The 20,414-nt window shown below is 37.0% G+C and overlaps 1 protein-coding gene across 8 annotated transcripts in view; it reads left to right on the top strand.

Annotated features, from left to right (window-relative positions):
- Nucleotides 1-2,986: 2,986 nt before the first annotated feature.
- The window catches only part of LOC121384511 (FERM domain-containing protein 5-like), a 118,684-nt gene continuing 101,256 nt past the window's right edge, over nt 2,987-20,414 (top strand). For all 8 annotated transcript variants that reach the window (XM_041514956.1, XM_041514938.1, XM_041514986.1 and 5 more), the window contains exon 1: nt 2,987-3,184. In XM_041514956.1, the coding sequence (XP_041370890.1) occupies nt 3,086-3,184 (99 nt within the window). In that variant the 5' untranslated portion in view covers nt 2,987-3,085. The remainder of the gene's footprint in view (nt 3,185-20,414) is intronic.

The following is a 20,414-nucleotide window of genomic DNA, read 5'->3' as shown; positions in this document are numbered from 1 at the left end:
ACCCATGGGTCGTTAAAAGTCGCTCTAGGTGGGAGCCGGTACCAGGCTGCGAACCCTGTACCTAACCACGACACCACCAAGACCGGTCATTAGTAGCAAATTAAGGGATCTTTTTATATGCGCCATCCCACAGACAGGACAGCACATACCACTGCCTTTGTTGCACTGATTGGAACAAAAAAATAGCTCAGTGAGCCCACGGGAATCGATCCTAGACCGGCCGCACATCAGGCGAACGTTTTACCACCGGGTTATGTCCCGCTGTCAAAGAAATTAAAAACTTGCGCGTGTGCAGGGATTTCAGCGGGGCTGGGGTTATAGACTGTGTTAAGCGAAGTTTATATAGGGCCATGCTCCCCCCAGAAATACATTTCAATTTGTTTTAAGCTTGGGCAAGTAAGGGTTTTGACCTTCAATACCCTCCCCCTGCACATGCACCCGATTCCTCTCTAAGATTATATGTCAAATTACCAAATGTTAGACGTCCACAGGGCCGTAGCTAGGATTTTTTGTTGGGGTGGGGGGGGGGGGGAACTGAGTAGTTAATAGTCTAAAACTCCTTAAACAGTTAAGAAGAGAATTTTCTTTAAGTTTCTATAGTGCTTTTCGGATTTTTTTCGCGGGGGGGTAACTGCCCGCCTTGCCCCCCCCCCCCCCCCCGCTACAACAGATGGAAGGAAGGATAGGATATGTTTTATTTAACGACGCACTCAACACATTTTATTTACAGTTGTATGGGGTCGGATGATTATTAAATCAATATGCTTTATCTTTGACGTCGTCAAACAACCCCCCTCCCCAACTTTACCCTTTCCAAACGAAATAATATTTATTTGAATTTGTCGATTTTAACACGTAAAATTAAGAAGTGAAAACGTTCATTGTCTACTTTAGTATATTTTATTTTTAAAATATATACATGATTAATGTGTTACTAGTATACAAACTAAACTTTGAAAGTTCTACTAACACTTTATAAAATATCAGTTCAGAAATAGGAAGGTACGACTGTCGATAATACGTTGTCAAGATCAAACCGGTTTAACTGAAGACTCTAGTACCGTATCGTCAACCGAACGTTCTTCGTACAGCGCAAGATTTCTCTTTTAATTTTTTGAGACAAACCCTACAATTTGAAATCGGCAAACGCACGTGTTAACTGAAACTGACAACAGGCTGTCCATTCATAGCGAACACACATGACTTTTGTAAAAGTGCATTTGAGCTTGTATTTCACATTTGTACATGATGTTATAATATGGTAACCAAAGAATGTAACTTTAACCCGCGCGTGTCAACATTTTTTAATTTTCTTCAAATTTTCCAGTTGCTAATGTACAGCGCCATCTATACCAGAAATAATGCCTCAAATGACAATTATTGTGACACATCATGACATTGAGGTCATTTGGGGGTAAAGTCAAAGTCATAAAAGTTGGCTATATAGAAAATGTGATGGGAAACATTTACTAGTAGGGTACTAGGGGCAAATGAGGGGGCATCATGGTTAATGAAGAGAGACAAAGACAATGACGAGGAGAGCGTAAAAAACAACAATCACCAACAAATAGAACTACAAAACAACAACAACAACAACAAACAAAGCCGACTATTTATTATTATTATTTATTTTTATTTTATTTATTTATCAGTGGCGGATTACCGAAAATCCATTTCGGGGCGTGGGCCCAATGACATGAGGCGGAATGCCAAGGGAACTTTGGGGGAGGTTCGGAGGGAGGGGGGTGAAAATGAATATATAATAAAATTATAACTGTCGCAAAATTTAGGGGGGCGGGCCCCTGACCCCCCTAAATCTGCCTCTGATTCTTTATTTCTTTATTTTATTATTATTATTATTATTTATTTATTTATTTATTTATTTATTTATTTATTTATTTATTTTTTATTATTATTTATTATTATTACATTTTTTTTTTTTTGGGGGGGGGGGAGGGGGCAGGGACTTTAAAACAAACTTTAGATGTTAGAACAGTCGAAAGCACACCACATACACACAGACTTTAGACATAATACTTTTGAGGTTCAAACAACAAACCAAGCAATCTGTCTGGGATCGATTCCCGTCGGTGGGCGCATTGAACTACTTCTCGTTCCAGCCAGAGCATCACGTCTGGTATATCCAAGGCCGTGGTATGTGCTATCCTGTATGTGTATATAACAGATCCCTTGGTACTAATGAAAAAAAATGTACCAGGTTTTTTCTCTAAGAAACCAAATGTTTGACATCCAGTAGCTGATAATTTATAAGTCAGTGTGCTCTAGTGGTGTCGTTAAACAAAACAAACTTTAACTGAGTTCAACCAGAGGTAGCGTACAATGGTTTAACGGACTGCTTTGTAAAATTAATACTTGTTATTAAATGTTATTACTAAGTATATCATAATGTTACATAGTTACACCAATATGTCATACAACGTTCATTTGTTTAGACGATTTTACTTTGCTAGATGTGTTTGTTTGTTTTGTTTTGTTTGTTTGTTTGTTTGTTTGTTTGTTTGTTTTGTTTTTTGTGTAAATTTCAGACGAAATATTTCTTACGAATTGTTTTTTAATTAAATTTATTTTTTCTTCTTTTTTGTTTTGAGGTTTTCTTTGTGTGTGTGTGTGTAGTTTTGGTGTATTTTTTTTTTTGCTTTTGTGTTTGCTTTTTGAAAGACAAAATAACAATGATATTCATTTAATATATACCGCCGGATATTGAACGAGTTACCAGTTATTATCAAATTTATATCCCGAGTAAAATAATTTTACTTTATCATGAGGGACAATTATAATTTATTTTCCTGTTTATGTTTGTGATCCAACCACGTTGCCCTGTACACAAAACAAAATTCGGAATTCTACCAACTGGTCTCAAAACGTTGATTCAATAAACGCTTGGGACGAGAAAGATTAATTTAGGCTAGGGACACTTGCTTTAAAGCGTGACCCCTGAGCGTCATGTGACCTGCTCCATCTTGAATACGGCGAGTTGTGGATTTCATCGACCGAATGCTTCTGCGGCCAGCGTCACTGTTTTAAAAACCGCATATTTCTGCTTGTTGGCTAAAACTGTGAAAAAATGTTCCGCAAAAGGAGTACGAAAAGCGACCTGCAGACGGAGTACACCTGCAGTATCCGTTTTCTGGACGACTCTGAACCCATCCAGTTGAGTTTCAAGGTAAGTTTGGCGGTGTTTCGGTTAGTTACAGTGAACTTATCTTGTCGGTGCGATCGATTTTTTGTTCTCCTACAGAGATAAGCTTCCTTAATTGCCGATCTCCACGTCACGTATCACTTCACTCCCTATTCCTTGACCTCCCTTTAACTCCTCACCCTTGTACTCATCAAAAATTAAAACATTTTAAAGAGTATTTTAACGCAAGAGAAACGGCGGAGAGATGCTTTAGTGTAAAGTGGACTATAAACATAGCATCTGTTGAGGAGCTGGGTTTGCCCAGTTCACGACAGCTGTGCTCCTTTTGTTGTTCAAATATTTGGATCTATTGACATTTTATAGCTCGTAACTTGGGTCAAATTTAGAATCTCTCTCTTTCTCTTGTCTGTCTGTCTGTCTGTGTCTCATTTTCTCTCTCCCTCTCCCCCTATCTCTCATTTTCTCTCTCCCTCTCCTCTCTCTCTCTCTCTCTCTCTCTCTCTCTCTCTCTCTCTCTCTCTCTCTCTCTCTCTCTCTCTCTCTCTCTCTCTCTCTCTCTCTCTCTCTCTCTCTCCAGTGGTTTTGGGTATGGCACTATGAAATTGAATGCAACCACAGTCAGCAGGGACTATGGGGGTCCTCCCCCAGAAAGAAAATCGGTTAGATTTAGGGTTAAGGTTAAGAAAATCATACAGTAATGATAAGAGCACTTGATTAATTTTGTCAAAAGGTTAACTTAAAAAAATAAAATTTGCAAAACAATTTGGGTATGGCACCATACCCGTTTTACCCTCTGGCAGAAACCCTGCTCTCATTCTCTATCCCTCTCATTCTCTATCTCCCTCTCATTTTCTCTCTCTCCCTCTCATTTTCTCTCTCTCATTCTCTCTCCCTTCCACACTCTCTCTCTCTCTCTCTCTCTCTCTCTCTCTCTCTCTCTCTCTCTCTCTCTCTCTCTCTCTCTCTCTCTCTCTCGATCGATCGATCGATCTCCGTCAGTTGGCCCATTGGGCTATTTCTCGTTCCAGGTATGTGCTATTCTGTCTGTGGGATGGTGCATATAAAAGATCCCTTGTTACTAATCGGAAAGAGTAGCCCATAAAGTGGCGACAGCGGGTTTCATCTCTCAATATCTGTGTGGTCCTTAACCATATGTCCGATGCCATATAACTGTAATTAAAATGTGTTGAATGCGACGTTAAATGAAATTTAACTCAACACTCAACACATTTTATTTATGGCGGTTATGTGGAGTAAGACATATGTTTAAGGACCACACAGATATTGAGAGAGGAAACCCACTGTCGCCACTTCATGGGCTACTCTTTTCGATTACACCTTTGTTAGACCAGTTGTGGAGCACTGGCTGGAATGAGAAATAGTGCAATGGGTCCACCGACAGGGATCGATCCTGGATCGACCTCGCATCAAGGGAACACTTTACCACTGGTGTAACAAAGGCCGTGGTATGTACTATCCTGTCTGTGGGATGGTGCATATAAAAGATCCCTTGCTGCTAATCTAAAAGAGTAGCCCATGAAGTGGTGACAGCGGGTTTCCTCTCTCAATATCTGTGTGGTCCTTAACCATATGTCTGATGCCATATAACCGTAAATAAAATGTGTTGAGTGTGTTGTTAAATGAAACATTTTCTTCCCCTTCTTGTGTGCTAGATGTAATAGCTGAACAAGGGAGTACATGACATGTATGTAGCTGTGGCATATGACTAGCTGTGATATGACAATGATGCTGTGTTATGACCTATGTAATAACAATGTAAACTATGTGACATATGTAATAACTATGTAGCTGTGACATATTAATACTGTACCTGTGATTAGCTGTGACATGATTATAAATGTATATGTAGCTGTGACATGACTATTGCTATGACATATGAATGTATATATATATGTGACATGAATATGTAGCTGCAGGGATCGATTTTGGCCCACGGCACTACGGCTATTGCCATAGGTGCCCTTGTTACTGGACGCAGTGCCCTGATAAATTGGACTGTGTCCACGGCCATAAGTAGCCGTGGTTGCCTTCCTTGTATGCCCTAGTGCCCTTCTCATGCCTGGTACCAACTAAATTGAACTTTGCAGCATTTGTCTCTTGCCGTGTATTCATCCATAAGAACAGAAATCCAAAGAAATTATTGCCGACTCTCAGACACGCAATTTCGATGGGCGCAGCCATATTGTTATTGTTTACAAGCCACAGATCCGAGAACCACGTGGTCGCTGAGAAGTAACTGCGCAGTCGCTCTATAAAGACTGTTCTGCGCAGGGAAGATCACATGGGAGAAAAGGCGAAATAGACTGCTATTGCTTTAATAATAATCATTTACTGAATTAATGGACTTTTTATTATTAAAATTTTGAAATATAAATATTTATGTCAGGACTAAATATTTTTTTCTGTGCTCAGGTCAAAAGGGTATAAATTATAAAATAAAGTATTTCCCTAAAAGAGGGAATTTTTGATTGAGCAATTGATTGGCTCCAAAATAAAAACAATACCGGCTACAAGGGAATTACAAAGCCAAGATCTAAAAGCGATAATGGGAGAAACGCACTTTTTTATAGGACGTTTCACGGTGACGTCACGCGCCGAGTCACGTGATCGACTGAAGCCATTTGGCTGGCAAAACACTGTAAACTGTCTGTATTGCTATGTATTTCAAGTTTTTTTTCAAAATATAAAGAGTAAATCTGGTTATAAAAAAGGGAAAAATGAAGATAAACTGTAGTGAATTGCCAGTTTGAATCAAAATTTGAAAAACCTATTACAATTAGTTTTCAAATTTTGCTAAAATCAACGATTTACTACCGTTTTTCTTCTGTTTCACTTAGTTTTAGTCTTAAAATTACTCGTTTGTTGAGAAAAAAATCATCACTTACTTTATTTCATTCATTGTGTGTCCTGTGGAATGGAACCTCATCTCTCACTCACATCAGTGAAAACTTTACAGAAAGTGGCCTTGGTGCCCTACCCTTGAAAGAAATGTTGCCCTTGGTGCCCTGCCCACTGGCCTTGGTGCCCCAAAAATGTCCTCAAACCCAAAGCCAAAATGGCCGTGCCCTGAATTTTTTTTAATTCTACCCCTGTAGCTGTGACATGACTGGTTTTGCACAAAATTCACATGCACAATTATATTGAAGAATGAAAATATTGATTATTTTCTCAAGCATTTGTCAAACACTGGTTGTAGCTTTGTGATACATAGTTGTAATTCTGTGATACAGTTGTAGCTCTTTGATAATAGTTGTAGCTGTGATACATAGTTATAACTGAATACATATTTGTAACTGTGATACTTAGTTGTAACTGTGATCATATTTGTAACTGATCATATTTGTTTCTCTGATAGTGGTTGTAGCTCTGATAGTGGTTGTAATTTATAGATGTAGTTGTGATAGTAATTTTAGCTGTGACTCATGATTGTAAGCATGATACATACATGGTTGTAGCTGTGACACATGTAGTTCTAGTTGTGATAGTTGCAGCTGTGACACATAGTTGGAGCTGTGACACATAGTTGTAGTGATTGTACACAGTTATAGTGGCTGTGATACATAATCATAGTTGTAGGTGTGATACATAATCATAGTTGTAGGTGTGATATTTAGTTGTAGATATGTCCGTACTCACACACACACACACACACACACACACATACACACACACACACATATGTGACGTGGCATGCCACATTGCTGGTTGCTATTGTATGTACACATGCTCAGTGAATGGACTGCCTGTATTTAGCAAGTTATTGATTGTCGCCAAGACTTCACGTAGTGTCTTGTGCCACTTCCTGCAATCAATGTCTAATATTAGATCCTCTGTTGAGAACATTGATTATATCTGCTGTAAGATGGCAGTGCCATTGTGGCCAGATGGTCAGGTAATTTATTGAGATTACTGGACGATGCTGGACAGGAGACTGCTTTCCTTCCAGTAATTACTTATTGTACATGGTCGGACATGGCCGAGACAACCATTTCTGTTTCCAGAACACTGATACATAAGCCATATGTAATTTTAGGTCTATCTCTGGTACTCATCAAATTCGCCAAAATACAAATTTTGAAAGCAATTGGTGATTTTTATTTTAATTTGGCAAAATCATTTTAGGTAATAACTGACATGTTTTAGAAAATAACTGTTGATTTCTGCAATTTTTGGAGTTTAATAAACAATTTGGCAAATTTTTTTGGCTCACCTAGAGCTAGCCTTGAATTTATATGTGTTCGTATGTGCAGCATGGTAAATATTTATGGGTGGATTGTGACTTATGTAGTGTTATGACACTGCATGTACCTGTAATATAACGTGACAGATGAACATACGGCCATTATAAATTAAATGATAGATTTTCACCCTAATTTTATTTTTCGTTTTGTTTTTTTAAATGGGAATATTGATGATATTTTATTTTTTATTTTATATTTTGAGGACATTGCAAATACCATACAGGAAGAATTTTATACCCCCCCCCCCCCATCCCCCAATTTAAAAAACCCCAAACAGGAAGGCATTTATGGTTGATATGGGCAGAGATGAAAAACTAATATTTATTTTATAATGGCCTAAATAGTACAGCTTTGTTTAGTCTGCCTCTGTTATAGATGGATCTCAAAATATTAGTTTTGTGGTAAATAATGGAATCTGTTCATGAGAAATTATCGCAGCTGTTCTGTCCTGGATCTGATGAGTGAAAACTTTATTTAAACTATATACAGCAGGGGGCAGAATAGGGCAGATCCATGAAGATGTTTTGACACATCTCTTTGTTTTGACACCGCTCTTTGTTTTGACACATCTCTTTGTTTTGACACATCTCTTTGTAAGGCTAAAATCAAAATTTATCGTCCATTAAAAGCTTTTATAAGATATTGCTGGCTCTATAATTTGCGATGTCTCCTGTGATATTCTCCAAGGAGATGTCGCGTCTTTTGTTACATCACTGTGTATGTTTCAGTGCTAAACCTACCATTAGTGATGTCACGGCACTGTCGTTCTGCTAGTTTAACAAGTCTACCACTGCCACATATAGTGACATTCAACCCACAATACTGACATTGTTCACAATTGTCATAAATGAAAATAATGATAATGGATGCTAAAAAGAATACCCCCTCTCGGGTCTTGTGATATCATAATTTATCAACTCGTGCTGATAAATTATGATATCACAAGACACTCAGGGAGTATCCTTTATATGTTAATTGTAAATCATACTGAGACTTATTCACACACATTTCTTCTGAAACCCACCCACCCAAAGAAGGAAACCTCCAAAAAACAAAACTGCCAACAACTTAAGTACATATATTTAAAAAAAAAAAAGAGAGAGAGATACAAATTTAAATAGTTGTTAGATTTTAAAAAAGGGGGGAAAAATAATTGCAACCTCCACCCGACCCCCTCTTATTTTAAATAAAAGAATTATAAAAATTAAATAATACAATAATTACGTACATGCAATTTAATATTTGCAGTATACCTGTTAATAGTAATACAAATTGTTTTACATTTTGAAACAGTCCTAAGACTTGAAACTCGCATTGCTCTTTCATGCATATGGTATTTGCACAGTGGGCTCCTCCCTCAGAACAACACTGCATGCTGGGATATTACAAATATGTGACTGTAGCACGTGGAAACACTTTATACATTTGAGTAGGTGTTGTTACAAGCACTTGAAATGAAGGCACATGTTACGTTTGGTTCACTCCCTTCCAGTGTGATTAATATACACGTCGGTACCACAGACTTATTACACATACATCTGTAATATACAGCAATATATTACACATTGAATTTAAGATTATTAACATAGTTTCCTGTCACCACTGAACTGTACCCCCTACAAAATTAGAGAAAAGTCTTGGTCAAATTAAGTTTAATTTTTTTTTTTTTTTTGACTTTAATGGCACAATATTCAGATGTTTGGGCAATTGTTCAGCATGATTGTTAGGGTTCCAGTGTTATCACATGGGGTTGGTGGGGGTGAGATGCACCATAAATTATTTTATGCTGGTTTGTCTACACATATTGTTTCCTGTGTTTGTCTGTTTCAAATAGAATTTAATTTTTTGCATGTAAAACAGCTCCGTCTGTCACCACTATCCCTAAAATTAGATTTTGAAAATGTATTCCAAATTTGTGGCAAATTCTTTGTTCTTATAAAAATATACATAAAGATTAATTATTTAATTTTATTTCCATGAATTCTCGTTAAATTGGGAAGCAAAAAATTAGAATCCCTTTTCTCCCTATTAATACACCAGTCATTTGACCACATGGGTTCTAAATCATGCTTAAACAGTACCCATAGTATGCTAGCAAGACTACAAAGGTACAATGTTCAGCACATTGACAGTAATATCTCGGTGACTAGATTGCCTACGTGCGTGTATTTACCATGCAAACATGAAGACTGCAAATAACAGGCTACTAGTATGTGATGTCACACTGGGAAACCATGTCGAATGGTATTTGTTCAAGTGTTCACTGAGGTTACTGGTAAATTGCTGAATCTGTTGTAAGATGCTGTACAAATCTTCCCCCATTGTCAGTGACAAAAGCAGGTATTAAGTAAAGTGTATGCGCGCACATGAACGTACAAATCACCTTCATCAAGTCGAAAAAGACATATAGATGTGTTGGACGATATGTTTACCTGTAAGCATGGCCCGTGCTTATAAAACTTAAAGTCTAGACTTTAATAAAGTCCAGACTTTAACAAATGCTATTTGAATGGCGTTGCCATGACGTTAAAGTCTGGACTTGATTAAAGTCTGCACTTTAAGGTTTATAAGCACAGGGCTATATGATTTAATTGATTTGCATCGACTCTAGTTACAAGTAGTTCTATGAGGCACTGTAAAATATTTACCATTTGTAAAGGGCTGGGGTGAATAAACTATTATTGAAAGTTATTAATATGTTGCAACAAGCAGCATACAAATTATCATTAACCCTTTCAATAGTTTCATAGCGTGACGGCACATGCCTCACCATGTCATCAACTTAATTATGTTGTGGGTATGTGATGTTTGACATCACATAAAGGCATTGCCCATGAGGCCACTTAAGCACAGATACAAAAACAAAAAAACCTTGTTAGATTTCATGTTACTATTAAACGTTTTTCTTAAATGATTAATTTTGGCTAATCCATACTATACGCCCGCCTTCATGTATGATGTCTACCTGTACAAGATTCAACCGTGTCTACTGATTCGTTAATTAATACAGGTATTAGGGGTGGGACGTAGCCCCGTGGTAAAGTGTTCGCCTGTTGCGCAGACAGTCTAGGATCAATTCTTGTTGATGGGCCCATTGAGCTATTTCTCATTCCAGCCAGTGCACCATCAAAGGCCATGGTTTCTGCTATCCTGTCTGTTGGATGGTGCATATAAAATATCCATTGCTACTAAGACTATTATGTCAGAGACCAAATGTTTGACATCCAATAGCCGATGATTAATAAATCAATGTGCTCTAGTGGTGTCGTTAATCACATCAAACTTTTAACTTTTCCTTTCCAAGACTATATGTCAAAATTACCCAATGTTTGACACCCAATAGCCATTGATTAATAAATCAGTGTGCTCTAGTGGTGTCGTTAAACACAGCAAACTTTTAACTTTTCCTTTCCAAGACTATATGTCAAAATTACCCAATGTTTGACACCCAAATAGCTGTTGATTAATAAATCAATGTGCCCTAGTGGTGTCGTTAAACAGCAAACTTTTAAGTTTTCCTTTCCAAGACTATATGTCAAAATTACCCAATGTTTGACACCCAATTGCCGATAATTAATAAATCAATGTGCTCTAGTGGTGTCGTCAACTTGAACTTTTAACTACACCTGTCTGCAGAAGGTTCATACATGCCAATTCCTAAATAAGCATGTCTGTGTAGCTCCTATCTAAGAGTGTGTAACTCATCACAGTTTGGGCAAAACATGCTAATAACTCACATTCTTTGAGTTAAATGGGTCTATTTAAAGCCGCGGTTTCCTCCTGCACCAAAAAACATCACACGCATGCAGTGGCAATCGCTCACTTAGTCTCCAATTTCGTGAAAACTTCACGTATTAGGCAGCAGCTCTTTGATTTGCCCATATTAGTTCTGCATGGTTGATAATGAGGTAATTCATTGTACGAACACAGCAATAGATCAAATAAAACCATTTTACATAAATTATAAATTTAGTTGGTGGTTGTTGTGGGTAGTGGTGGTGGTGGTGGTAGTGTTGTTGTTGTTGTTGTTGTATATACCTACAGACATGTGTATGAATCAATTGAAAAAAACCCCTATTATTTACATATATATACATTGTTTGGTGGTTGTTGATATTTTTTATTGTTGTTACTTTTGTTACAAATTTCAGGGCATTAATAGTGAAGATTGATAATTATTGTTTGATTTCTGCTTAATAAATCTGAATACTGCCAACAGCAAAGTGAGGAAATTCTATTCAATGTTAATTTTAACCACTACCTGTAGAGTACACCTGTCTACCTGTCGGTAAGCACAGACTTCACCGTCAAAGAGAGAGGGAGGGGAGTTATTAATTGCTCCCCTAACTTAGATTACGGTGAGTCATTTTAAAAGATATTACAATACTGACACCATATAAATTCACATGCTGTATGAGCTATAATATTTAATACGTTAAATTTGCACATGCATTTAAAAAAAAAAAAAAAATGAAACATGTATTTTGTATTAGAAACTCCAGGATGACCAGAAACACTTCGATTGAATGGAAATGGATAACCTAAACAATAAAATATAAGTAAAGTTTGTTTTTAACGATCATATAAATGGCTGTAATAGTAAAAAATATGTCTAAGTGTGTTAAAACTAGGGTCTGTCACTTTGAGTAGTCCTTAATTTCAGGGATGAGACGTAGGCCAGTGGTAAAGTGCTAGCTTGATGTCGGTGTGGGATCGATCCCCATCGGTGGGCCCAATGGGCTATTTCTCTTTCCAGCCAGTGCATATAAAAGATCCTTTGCTGCTAATTGAAAAGAGTAGCCCATGAAGTGGCAACAGCGGGTTTCCTTTCTCAATATCTGTGTGATCCGTAACCATATGCCTGATGCCATATAACTGTAAATAAAATGTGTTGAGTGCATTGTTAAATGAAACATTTCCTTCATGAATTTCAGTACATGAACAAGCAGGTACCTGTACATGTGTACATGTGTGTTTAGGCCTGCACTATGGGCATGTTTATGGTTATTATCCACATTGTTCAACATAACCAAGTGAATAAATATCATATGAAGCACACATGTAATAACAAGTGTAATGACGTAATTTTAAGAAGCATTAGTTGCTGTCCTCGGTCCTAGCTCAGACTTTGCATGTGGAATATGACGTCATTTCATCATCTCCTTCTAGCTGTGGTTGCAACATTTTGAGACGACCCTTGTTATTCATAAAAAAAACTAGCAATAATAATATGGATAAAAAATGTTTTTATTACACTTGGGCGTGGCTTGTACAGATTTGACAAAACTCGTGTCAGGATTCATGTATTACCCTCGCTCTTGATCAGGCAGTAAAAATATCCTGACACTTGTTTCATAAAATCATTACAACACACAATCTCGTATAATAATATCTATATACACGTAGCCCTGCACTGGTGATAGACGGGTTCTAGTTTTGTACGAGTGTCGATGTAGGTCAGTAAACATACTGAAATGCTAACCAGCCATATTGATCATGTCGTGATCCAGATCATGTATAGAAAAAATAATGGATTGAATTCATCGGAGGATGCTTTGAAAACGTTTTATTGACTGGCTTAATGTGACACGCAGAATTCATCATAGATTGTATCACGCGAAAAATAACCACAGATTTGACTCTTATGATTATATTAATTAATACATGTACACGTAAATATAGAAAATAACATAGAGAATGACATAGAGAATGACATAGAGAATGACACAGAGAATGACATAGGTTAGCGGTAAGAATGGGCAATTTCCCATTCGGCCTGAACTAGTTATTATTTTTATCCTTCAGTCCATAAAAATGAAAAAGGCTATTATTTCTGTTACTACAGCTAAATTGAACACTGATCTAGAAGTCAAATGAGAGATTATGTAATGTATCTGATCCATGTGATGTCAAAAGTCATAATCTGTTAGTTTATGTTTATGACTTTGCTTCAATCTGTCATTGTTATCGGCCAATAGAAACAGTGGTTGCAGAATGAAAAGTGTAATATCATTTTATGTTACTCATGTACATACCGTACATGTAGGTGTATATAGGTTTTTAGTGTATTTGAAATGCATGCACATGCAAGAGAGACTATACTGTTTTGATCCCATAATTTATTTTATTTTTATTACGTAAAAGACATCTTTTTTATTACGTAAAAGACATCTTTTTATTTAGATTTAACATCACACACGTATGGTCTTGGGTATAAGAGAGAAAAAGCCTTCATCCTCTTTAATATATCCACAAAAATAAAGAAAAAATAAGAAAGAAAGAAAGAAAAAAGAGAGATCTTTTATAAGTTTTTCCCATTCAACCCCATTAACCATAGTGCCAGTACAATGTACATATGTCAATGCAGGGCTTCTAGATTATGGTAGCCCCACTCCCATGGCTAGTGATATTCATGTTGGACTAGTAACTAACTACCATTGCCATGCCCAATGGCTAGTGAAAATTGTTGGTCAAATGTTGCAGATAAGTCAATTTTGTAAATATGAATATCCTGCCCCCACCTCAACCCCCAATGTTAGTCTTTTTAAGCTGTATTTCCCTGTTTAGGTGACATATCTGATTATTACTATTATTTAGTAAAATTTTATCAACTTAAAGAGAAATAGGGATAGTGAATTTGTAATCGTGGCTAGTAAAAAATTAAATCATCGATCCCATGGCTAGTAGATTTTATAAAAATTCAAGAAGCCTTGGCCAATGGCTTTTAACAGTAATATATCGTAAATTATAACAATTAAAATGTCTCAAGGTTTCATAAGTTTTACACTTTTATCGCTTTCGTTTGATTTTGTACCCAATGTTTTGGCAGTATCCCACTGCCTTAATCAGGGGATTGCATTTTTCATAACACTGGATACAAATTGTGATGTAAGCAATGGAAGCTTTAACTTCTTCTAATGTAGGATTTTTGTATATAATATTATAATAGTGCGTAATTTCAACCTTTTGCCAGTCATGTGTGAAATGACATAATATATACATGTGTATTTCTGTTAAACATTTTTATTTTATTTTGTTATTTTATTTATTTCTTAACAATGAACATAAAAAAAAAAACAAGGAACAAAGAGAAAGAAGAAAATTGTATTAAAAAAACCAAATTGTATTTTTTTTTAAAAGTCAGCATGAATTTTATTGTTCAGTAACCTTAGAGAATTAAAAATATATCAATTAAAGTTGACATACATGTAACATGGTAACAATTTAAATTTTCATCATTTTCTATCTCTGACAGTTTATGAATTCTTGATGTTGCTACCTGTCGTTATTGGATGTCCTCTGGGAATCTGACTATATGTTATGTCCTTGATGTAACCTAGCATAATTTGTGTATGTTTTATGTCATCACATGACCTGGATACGCTTGTAAGTAATGTGCCTTGAGCAAGACTGCGTGAACAATATTCAGCGATATTTGTCTTATTGATGCGACCCATGGCGGTGACCTATACTCTGTGTACAACATAATTTCCTATGGGAGAGGCAGCGGAATAAAAAATTGATAACGTAGCCATCATTAATTTCTCTGAAGGGACCTTTCTCATCTAGTTTATATCTAAGTCAGTCTTAAGTCACTGGTATGCTGTTCTTATTAACTAAACACACAGGAACATAATACACTGCACCTCAGGAAAGTACATTGATATACAATGTATATATATGTGTAGTACACCGACATACATACATTATGTTGTAAATATGCTTTGTCATACCTTAGCATTACATTCTTACCCACAGTTTATATATGAATCTGTTGGGGAGTTTTACGGTTCAATAATTAATGAATTTCCCACTGACGCATGCATGCACTGTCAGTACAGAGGGTTGCCTTATATCAGATCAGTTCCCAGTGGAGATCATGTTAATGTTTCGACCAAGCAGTATACTCTGGATCAAGCCACTGAGGCAGTATACACACACACACATAAAGAAAGTGACAGCCTGCATTTAATGACGAGAATATGGGGTGCCACTTGATAACTGTGGTACATTAACTTTTCCAATAAAATATATTAGTTTTCAATTCGACCACTTAGCACATATATACAGATTGAGTGTGGATGGCATAACAAATTGCATTACTCATTTGGAAACAGTGTGGAATGGTATCTGACTGAAAGATTTAAAGGTTTAAAATATATTAGTTTTCAACTCGACCACTTAGCACATATATACAGATTGAGTGTGGATGGCATAACAAATTGCATTACTCATTTGGAAACAGTGTGGAATGGTATCTGATTGAAAGATTTAAAGGTTTAAAAGTTTTTACTAGCATCCCTCTGTTTATGGGGCGGGAAGTAGCCCAGTGGTAAAGTGCTCACCTGATGCATGGTCACTCTAAGATCGATCCCCGTCAGTGGGTCCATTGGGCTATTTCTCATTCTAGGCATTGCATTATGACTGGTATATCAAAAGCTGTGGTATGTGCTATCCTGTCTGTGGAATGGTGCATATAAAATATCCCTTACTACTAATGGAAAAATGTAGCGGGTTTCCCTTTTTAAGACTGTTTGTAAAAATTAACAAATGTTTGACATCCATTAGCCAATGTTTAATAAATCAGTGTCCTCTAGTGGTGTCCTTAAACAAAAAACAAACAACTCATCCAGCCAACATACACACATTGAGCATGGCTGGCATATTCCATAAAATTTACTCATTTAACAACAATATGGAATGGTATGTAAATGAAAGATTTAAAGGAGTTTTTTTTTAACTAGCATCCTTGTTGGCAGACACTGGGTTTTTTACCATCCCAATCAGTGCCCCACCACTAGTATATCAAAGGTCATGGTATGTGTTGTCCTGTCTGTGGGGCAGTGCATGCTGGTTAAAAGAGGTTAAGAAATAATGGATTAACCAAGGGGTTTGATCCTATGAGTCATAAGATTTAAGCATGACTCACATGACTCGAGCACGACTCACATGACTCGAGCACGACTCGCATGCCCATTGGGCTATTTCTCGTTTCAGCCAGTGCACCATGACTGATATATCAAATGCTGTGGTATGTGCTATCCCGTCTTTGGGATGGTCATATAAAATATCCCTTGCTGTTAATGACAAAAAAGTAGCATGTTTTCTCTCTAAGATTACCATATGTTTGACATCCAATAGCCGATAATTAATAAATCGATGCTCTAATGATGTCGTTAAACAAAACAAACTTCTTCTATCTTTAATATACATATGTATATATTGTCACTTGTGGCCCCATGCTTACAAAAGTTTTAGAATCAAGACTCAAGACTCTATGAGTCTGAGACTCATATTATGGTAACGCCATACAAAGTGTATGTGATGACATTAGAGATTTTAGTCAGAAGTTTATAATCAATGGCCATGGGCCTTGTTATCCTTTCTTTAAAGGTAAGTTGTGCATTACTGTAATTTACCAGCTATGAGCTGTATATCTGGTTCAATACATGTTGTTGATCTTGATACACACCGAGGAGATACGTCAGAATAATCACCTAGATCTACACGACTCCCACTGTCACTGACCGTCATCCTGGCCATGTGATTGATAGCATCAGGAGCTGGGAGAACCAGCTGTTATCACCCAGCCACCAACACTACCATAGTGATGTGTGGCATTGGGGCCCCATCGCATGTGGTACATACCTTGTCATTATGCAGCCAGTGTTGGACTCAGCTGGTATCACCCAGCCACCAACACTGCTATAGTCATGTGTGGCGTTGGGGCCCCATCTTTACTTGTGGTACATACCTTGTCATTATGCAGCCAGTGGTTGGACTCGGCTGTTACGTGAAAATGCCTCAGTGTAGCATAACAATAATTAAACCATGGTGTAGTGGTTACGTCACTACCAGACTTGATGCTGGTAGGTACTGGGTTCACATCCCAGTACTGGCTCCCATCCAAAGTGAGCTTAATGGACTTAGAGAGGAAACCCACTACCTTTTTCCATTGGTAGCAAGGGATCTGTTTTTATGCACATACCATCGCACAGACAGAATAGCACAGACCACAGCCTTTGATACACTGGTTTTGGAGTATTGGTTGGGATCGGGGGAACCCAACCAGAGAATGGGTCCACCGAGGTGGTTCAGTTCTACAATCAAAGCACCTCAAACAAGCATTCTACCGATTAAGGAAGAAAGGAAATGTTTTATTTAACGCCGCACTCAACACATTTTATTTACCGTTATATGGCGTCAGACCACGCAGATATTAAGGGAGGATACCCACTGTCGCCACTTCATGGGCTACTCATTTAGATTAGCAGCAAGAGATCTTTTATATGCACCATCTCACAGACAGGGTGGTACATACCATGTCCTTTATTACACCAGTTGTGGAGCACTGGCTGGAACGAGAAATAGCCAAATGGGTCCATAGATGGGGATCGATCCTAGACCGACCATGCATCAAGTGAATGCTTTACCACTGGGCTACATCCCGCCCACTCTACCGATTAAGCTACATGTAAATCCCGCCCACTCTGTGGAAAGAAGAGTTGGACCTGTGAGGTCACACAAGAGCTCATTGGTTTATTAAGCATTGCCGTTAGGATATGAATCATTTGATGATTCTGACCTATACATGTACATGTATATATAGTCTTGGAAGAAAGCCATTACATTTTCCCATTAGAAGCAAAGTAACCTTTCATGTGCATTTTTCCACTGACCTGACAGCACATACCACAGCCTTTAATATATGAAAGTTCATTGGTTTATTAAGCATTGCCTTTTGGATGTGAAACATTTGATAATTCTGACATATACACAGTTTTGCATGAAAGCCATAAGAAGGAAGGACTTTTTATATACATTTTCCCACAGACTTGACAGCACATACCACAGCCTTTGAAATACAAGAGCTCATTGGTTCATTAATCATTGACTTTTAGCTGTGAAACATTTGACATTTACATATAGTCTTGAAAGAAAGCTGTTACATTTTTCCACTTAGAAGCGAGCAATTTTTTACATGCACTTCCCCACTGACAGGACAGCACATACCACAGCCTTTGGTATACCAGGTTGTGGAGCACCATGGAAAGATGAAGAACTGGAACCGAGGTCACACAAACCTTACTGTACAGTCTGATCCGGAGATGCAGTCGGTACACAGTACATGATTTGTGGATGCAGGGCTGAATCATCACAGCTGTAAGCAACACAATAAAAGTTTCCTGTTACCACGGTAACCCAAATGTTGCCAGCTTAATGGTGTACAACAAATGGCTTGCGAAACGAAACGTACCTGCTGTTCCACTGTTGAGGTGTATCATCTTCAGAGGTTTATTTCAGCCAGTTGAGTTTTGTTGACATTCAATAGAATATAAATGTTCTAGTTAAGAATTGTGTTGAGCTGGCCCTCTGTGTGTGTGTGTGTTGTGTGTGTGTGTGTGTGTGTGTGTGTGTGTGTGTGTTATAAAGGGAGCCTAGCTTAGGACTTCACTGCCTACCTATAAAGCGAACTCTAGTTGTAATTCTTTTTCTTTAAAGCAGGGTACAGTATTCTTTATACTGTAACGTACCCATGATATCCATGCCATAAAACCATGCGATAATGTAGTGTATTAACCCAGTTAATAATGGTATGCAAATTTAAAGGTATATACAAATTTGCAAGGTTTCTAGTTGCTGTTAGTGGGTAATTTTTTTACAAACCAATAAGACCTGTATACCTGAGCGTAACGTTTTCATAAGATTTAGTTAAAATGCGTGACATCAAACTAATTTGTGCTAATCGTGATGATGTCATATTACTGATGTAAGTGACTTATAATAATATACTAAATATTGAATGAATATTGAATATTTTACAAGTGTTATAAGATAAATAGAATTCACTACTCGTGGGTTTTTTAATATGTACAATATCAACCTCGTCTAGTTAATCAGTATTTGTCTCAGCAGAGCCGGGACAAATACCGATTAACATAGACTCGGTTGATATTTTCCATATTAAAAAATACTCGTGACGTATCCTCTAGATATATGAACTGCTCTGTTAACGTGTTGGTTATGCAGAGTTCTTCAAATTGATGCAAACCACCTATTGGTTACCTTCTAAAATAAAAATTATTAATTAGGATAATCAGAACTTTATTCATGTATTAAAATAATGCATGTATTCAGTATCATTCTAAACTGGTTTTGGGGTACTTAAATTAATGTGCAACATACCAGTAGTGAAATTGTAACTCACAGGTTAATGTAAATATCATTACTCATAATGTCATTACTTAAAAGTAAAACTCGTGTGAACTGATTTTGAAATATTGTCTCCTGTTTTATATTTATTTTCCTGCCATTATCCACATAAGATTCCATCAATAATTCAAATATTTTTCATACCTTCCCCTTTTTGTCAGCATGTAATACCAACAATCGGCACATTTTAAACTACTTCAGTTGGACAAGCCATTTTGTTCATTTCCTATTACATATACCTGACAAACATGGTTGATGTACATAAAATGAAAAATTCATGGTCAGTGTTTCTGCCGGAAAGAAATTTTTGGATATGGCACTATGGAATTGAATGCAACCACAGTCAACTGGGGGGTATAGGAGGCTTCCTCCAGAAAGAAAATGGGTTATGTTTAGGGTTAGGGTTAAGAAAATCATACAGTATTGATGAGAGTAATAAATTTTGTCAAAAAGTTAACCTACAAAAATAATATCTGCCAAAATATTTGGGTATGGCCAATTTTACCCTCTGGCAGAAACCCTGAATTGGTACACAGTGAGGTTTCAATAAATTGAGTTATGTCGAGCATTTCTCTCGATATACAACCGAAAATGATTTATAGCAGTGAAATTTAAACCAGGTTATTAAATCTTAGTTAAATCTTTCATGGGTATGACGATATTGTATGAGTGGTAGAAACATACAGATACAGGTACAAGTACAGGTGTTTGTAATGTTGTATCATGTTCTTGTGTGCGATACAGATCTTTCAGCTCAGTCTATCAGGTATGTGATGTTC

The sequence above is a fragment of the Gigantopelta aegis genome, chromosome 2 (genome assembly GCF_016097555.1).
Source record: "Gigantopelta aegis isolate Gae_Host chromosome 2, Gae_host_genome, whole genome shotgun sequence".
In the NCBI taxonomy this organism is placed as follows: Eukaryota; Metazoa; Mollusca; class Gastropoda; order Neomphalida; family Peltospiridae; genus Gigantopelta; species Gigantopelta aegis.
This window is presented reverse-complemented; position numbering and strand designations above follow the sequence as displayed.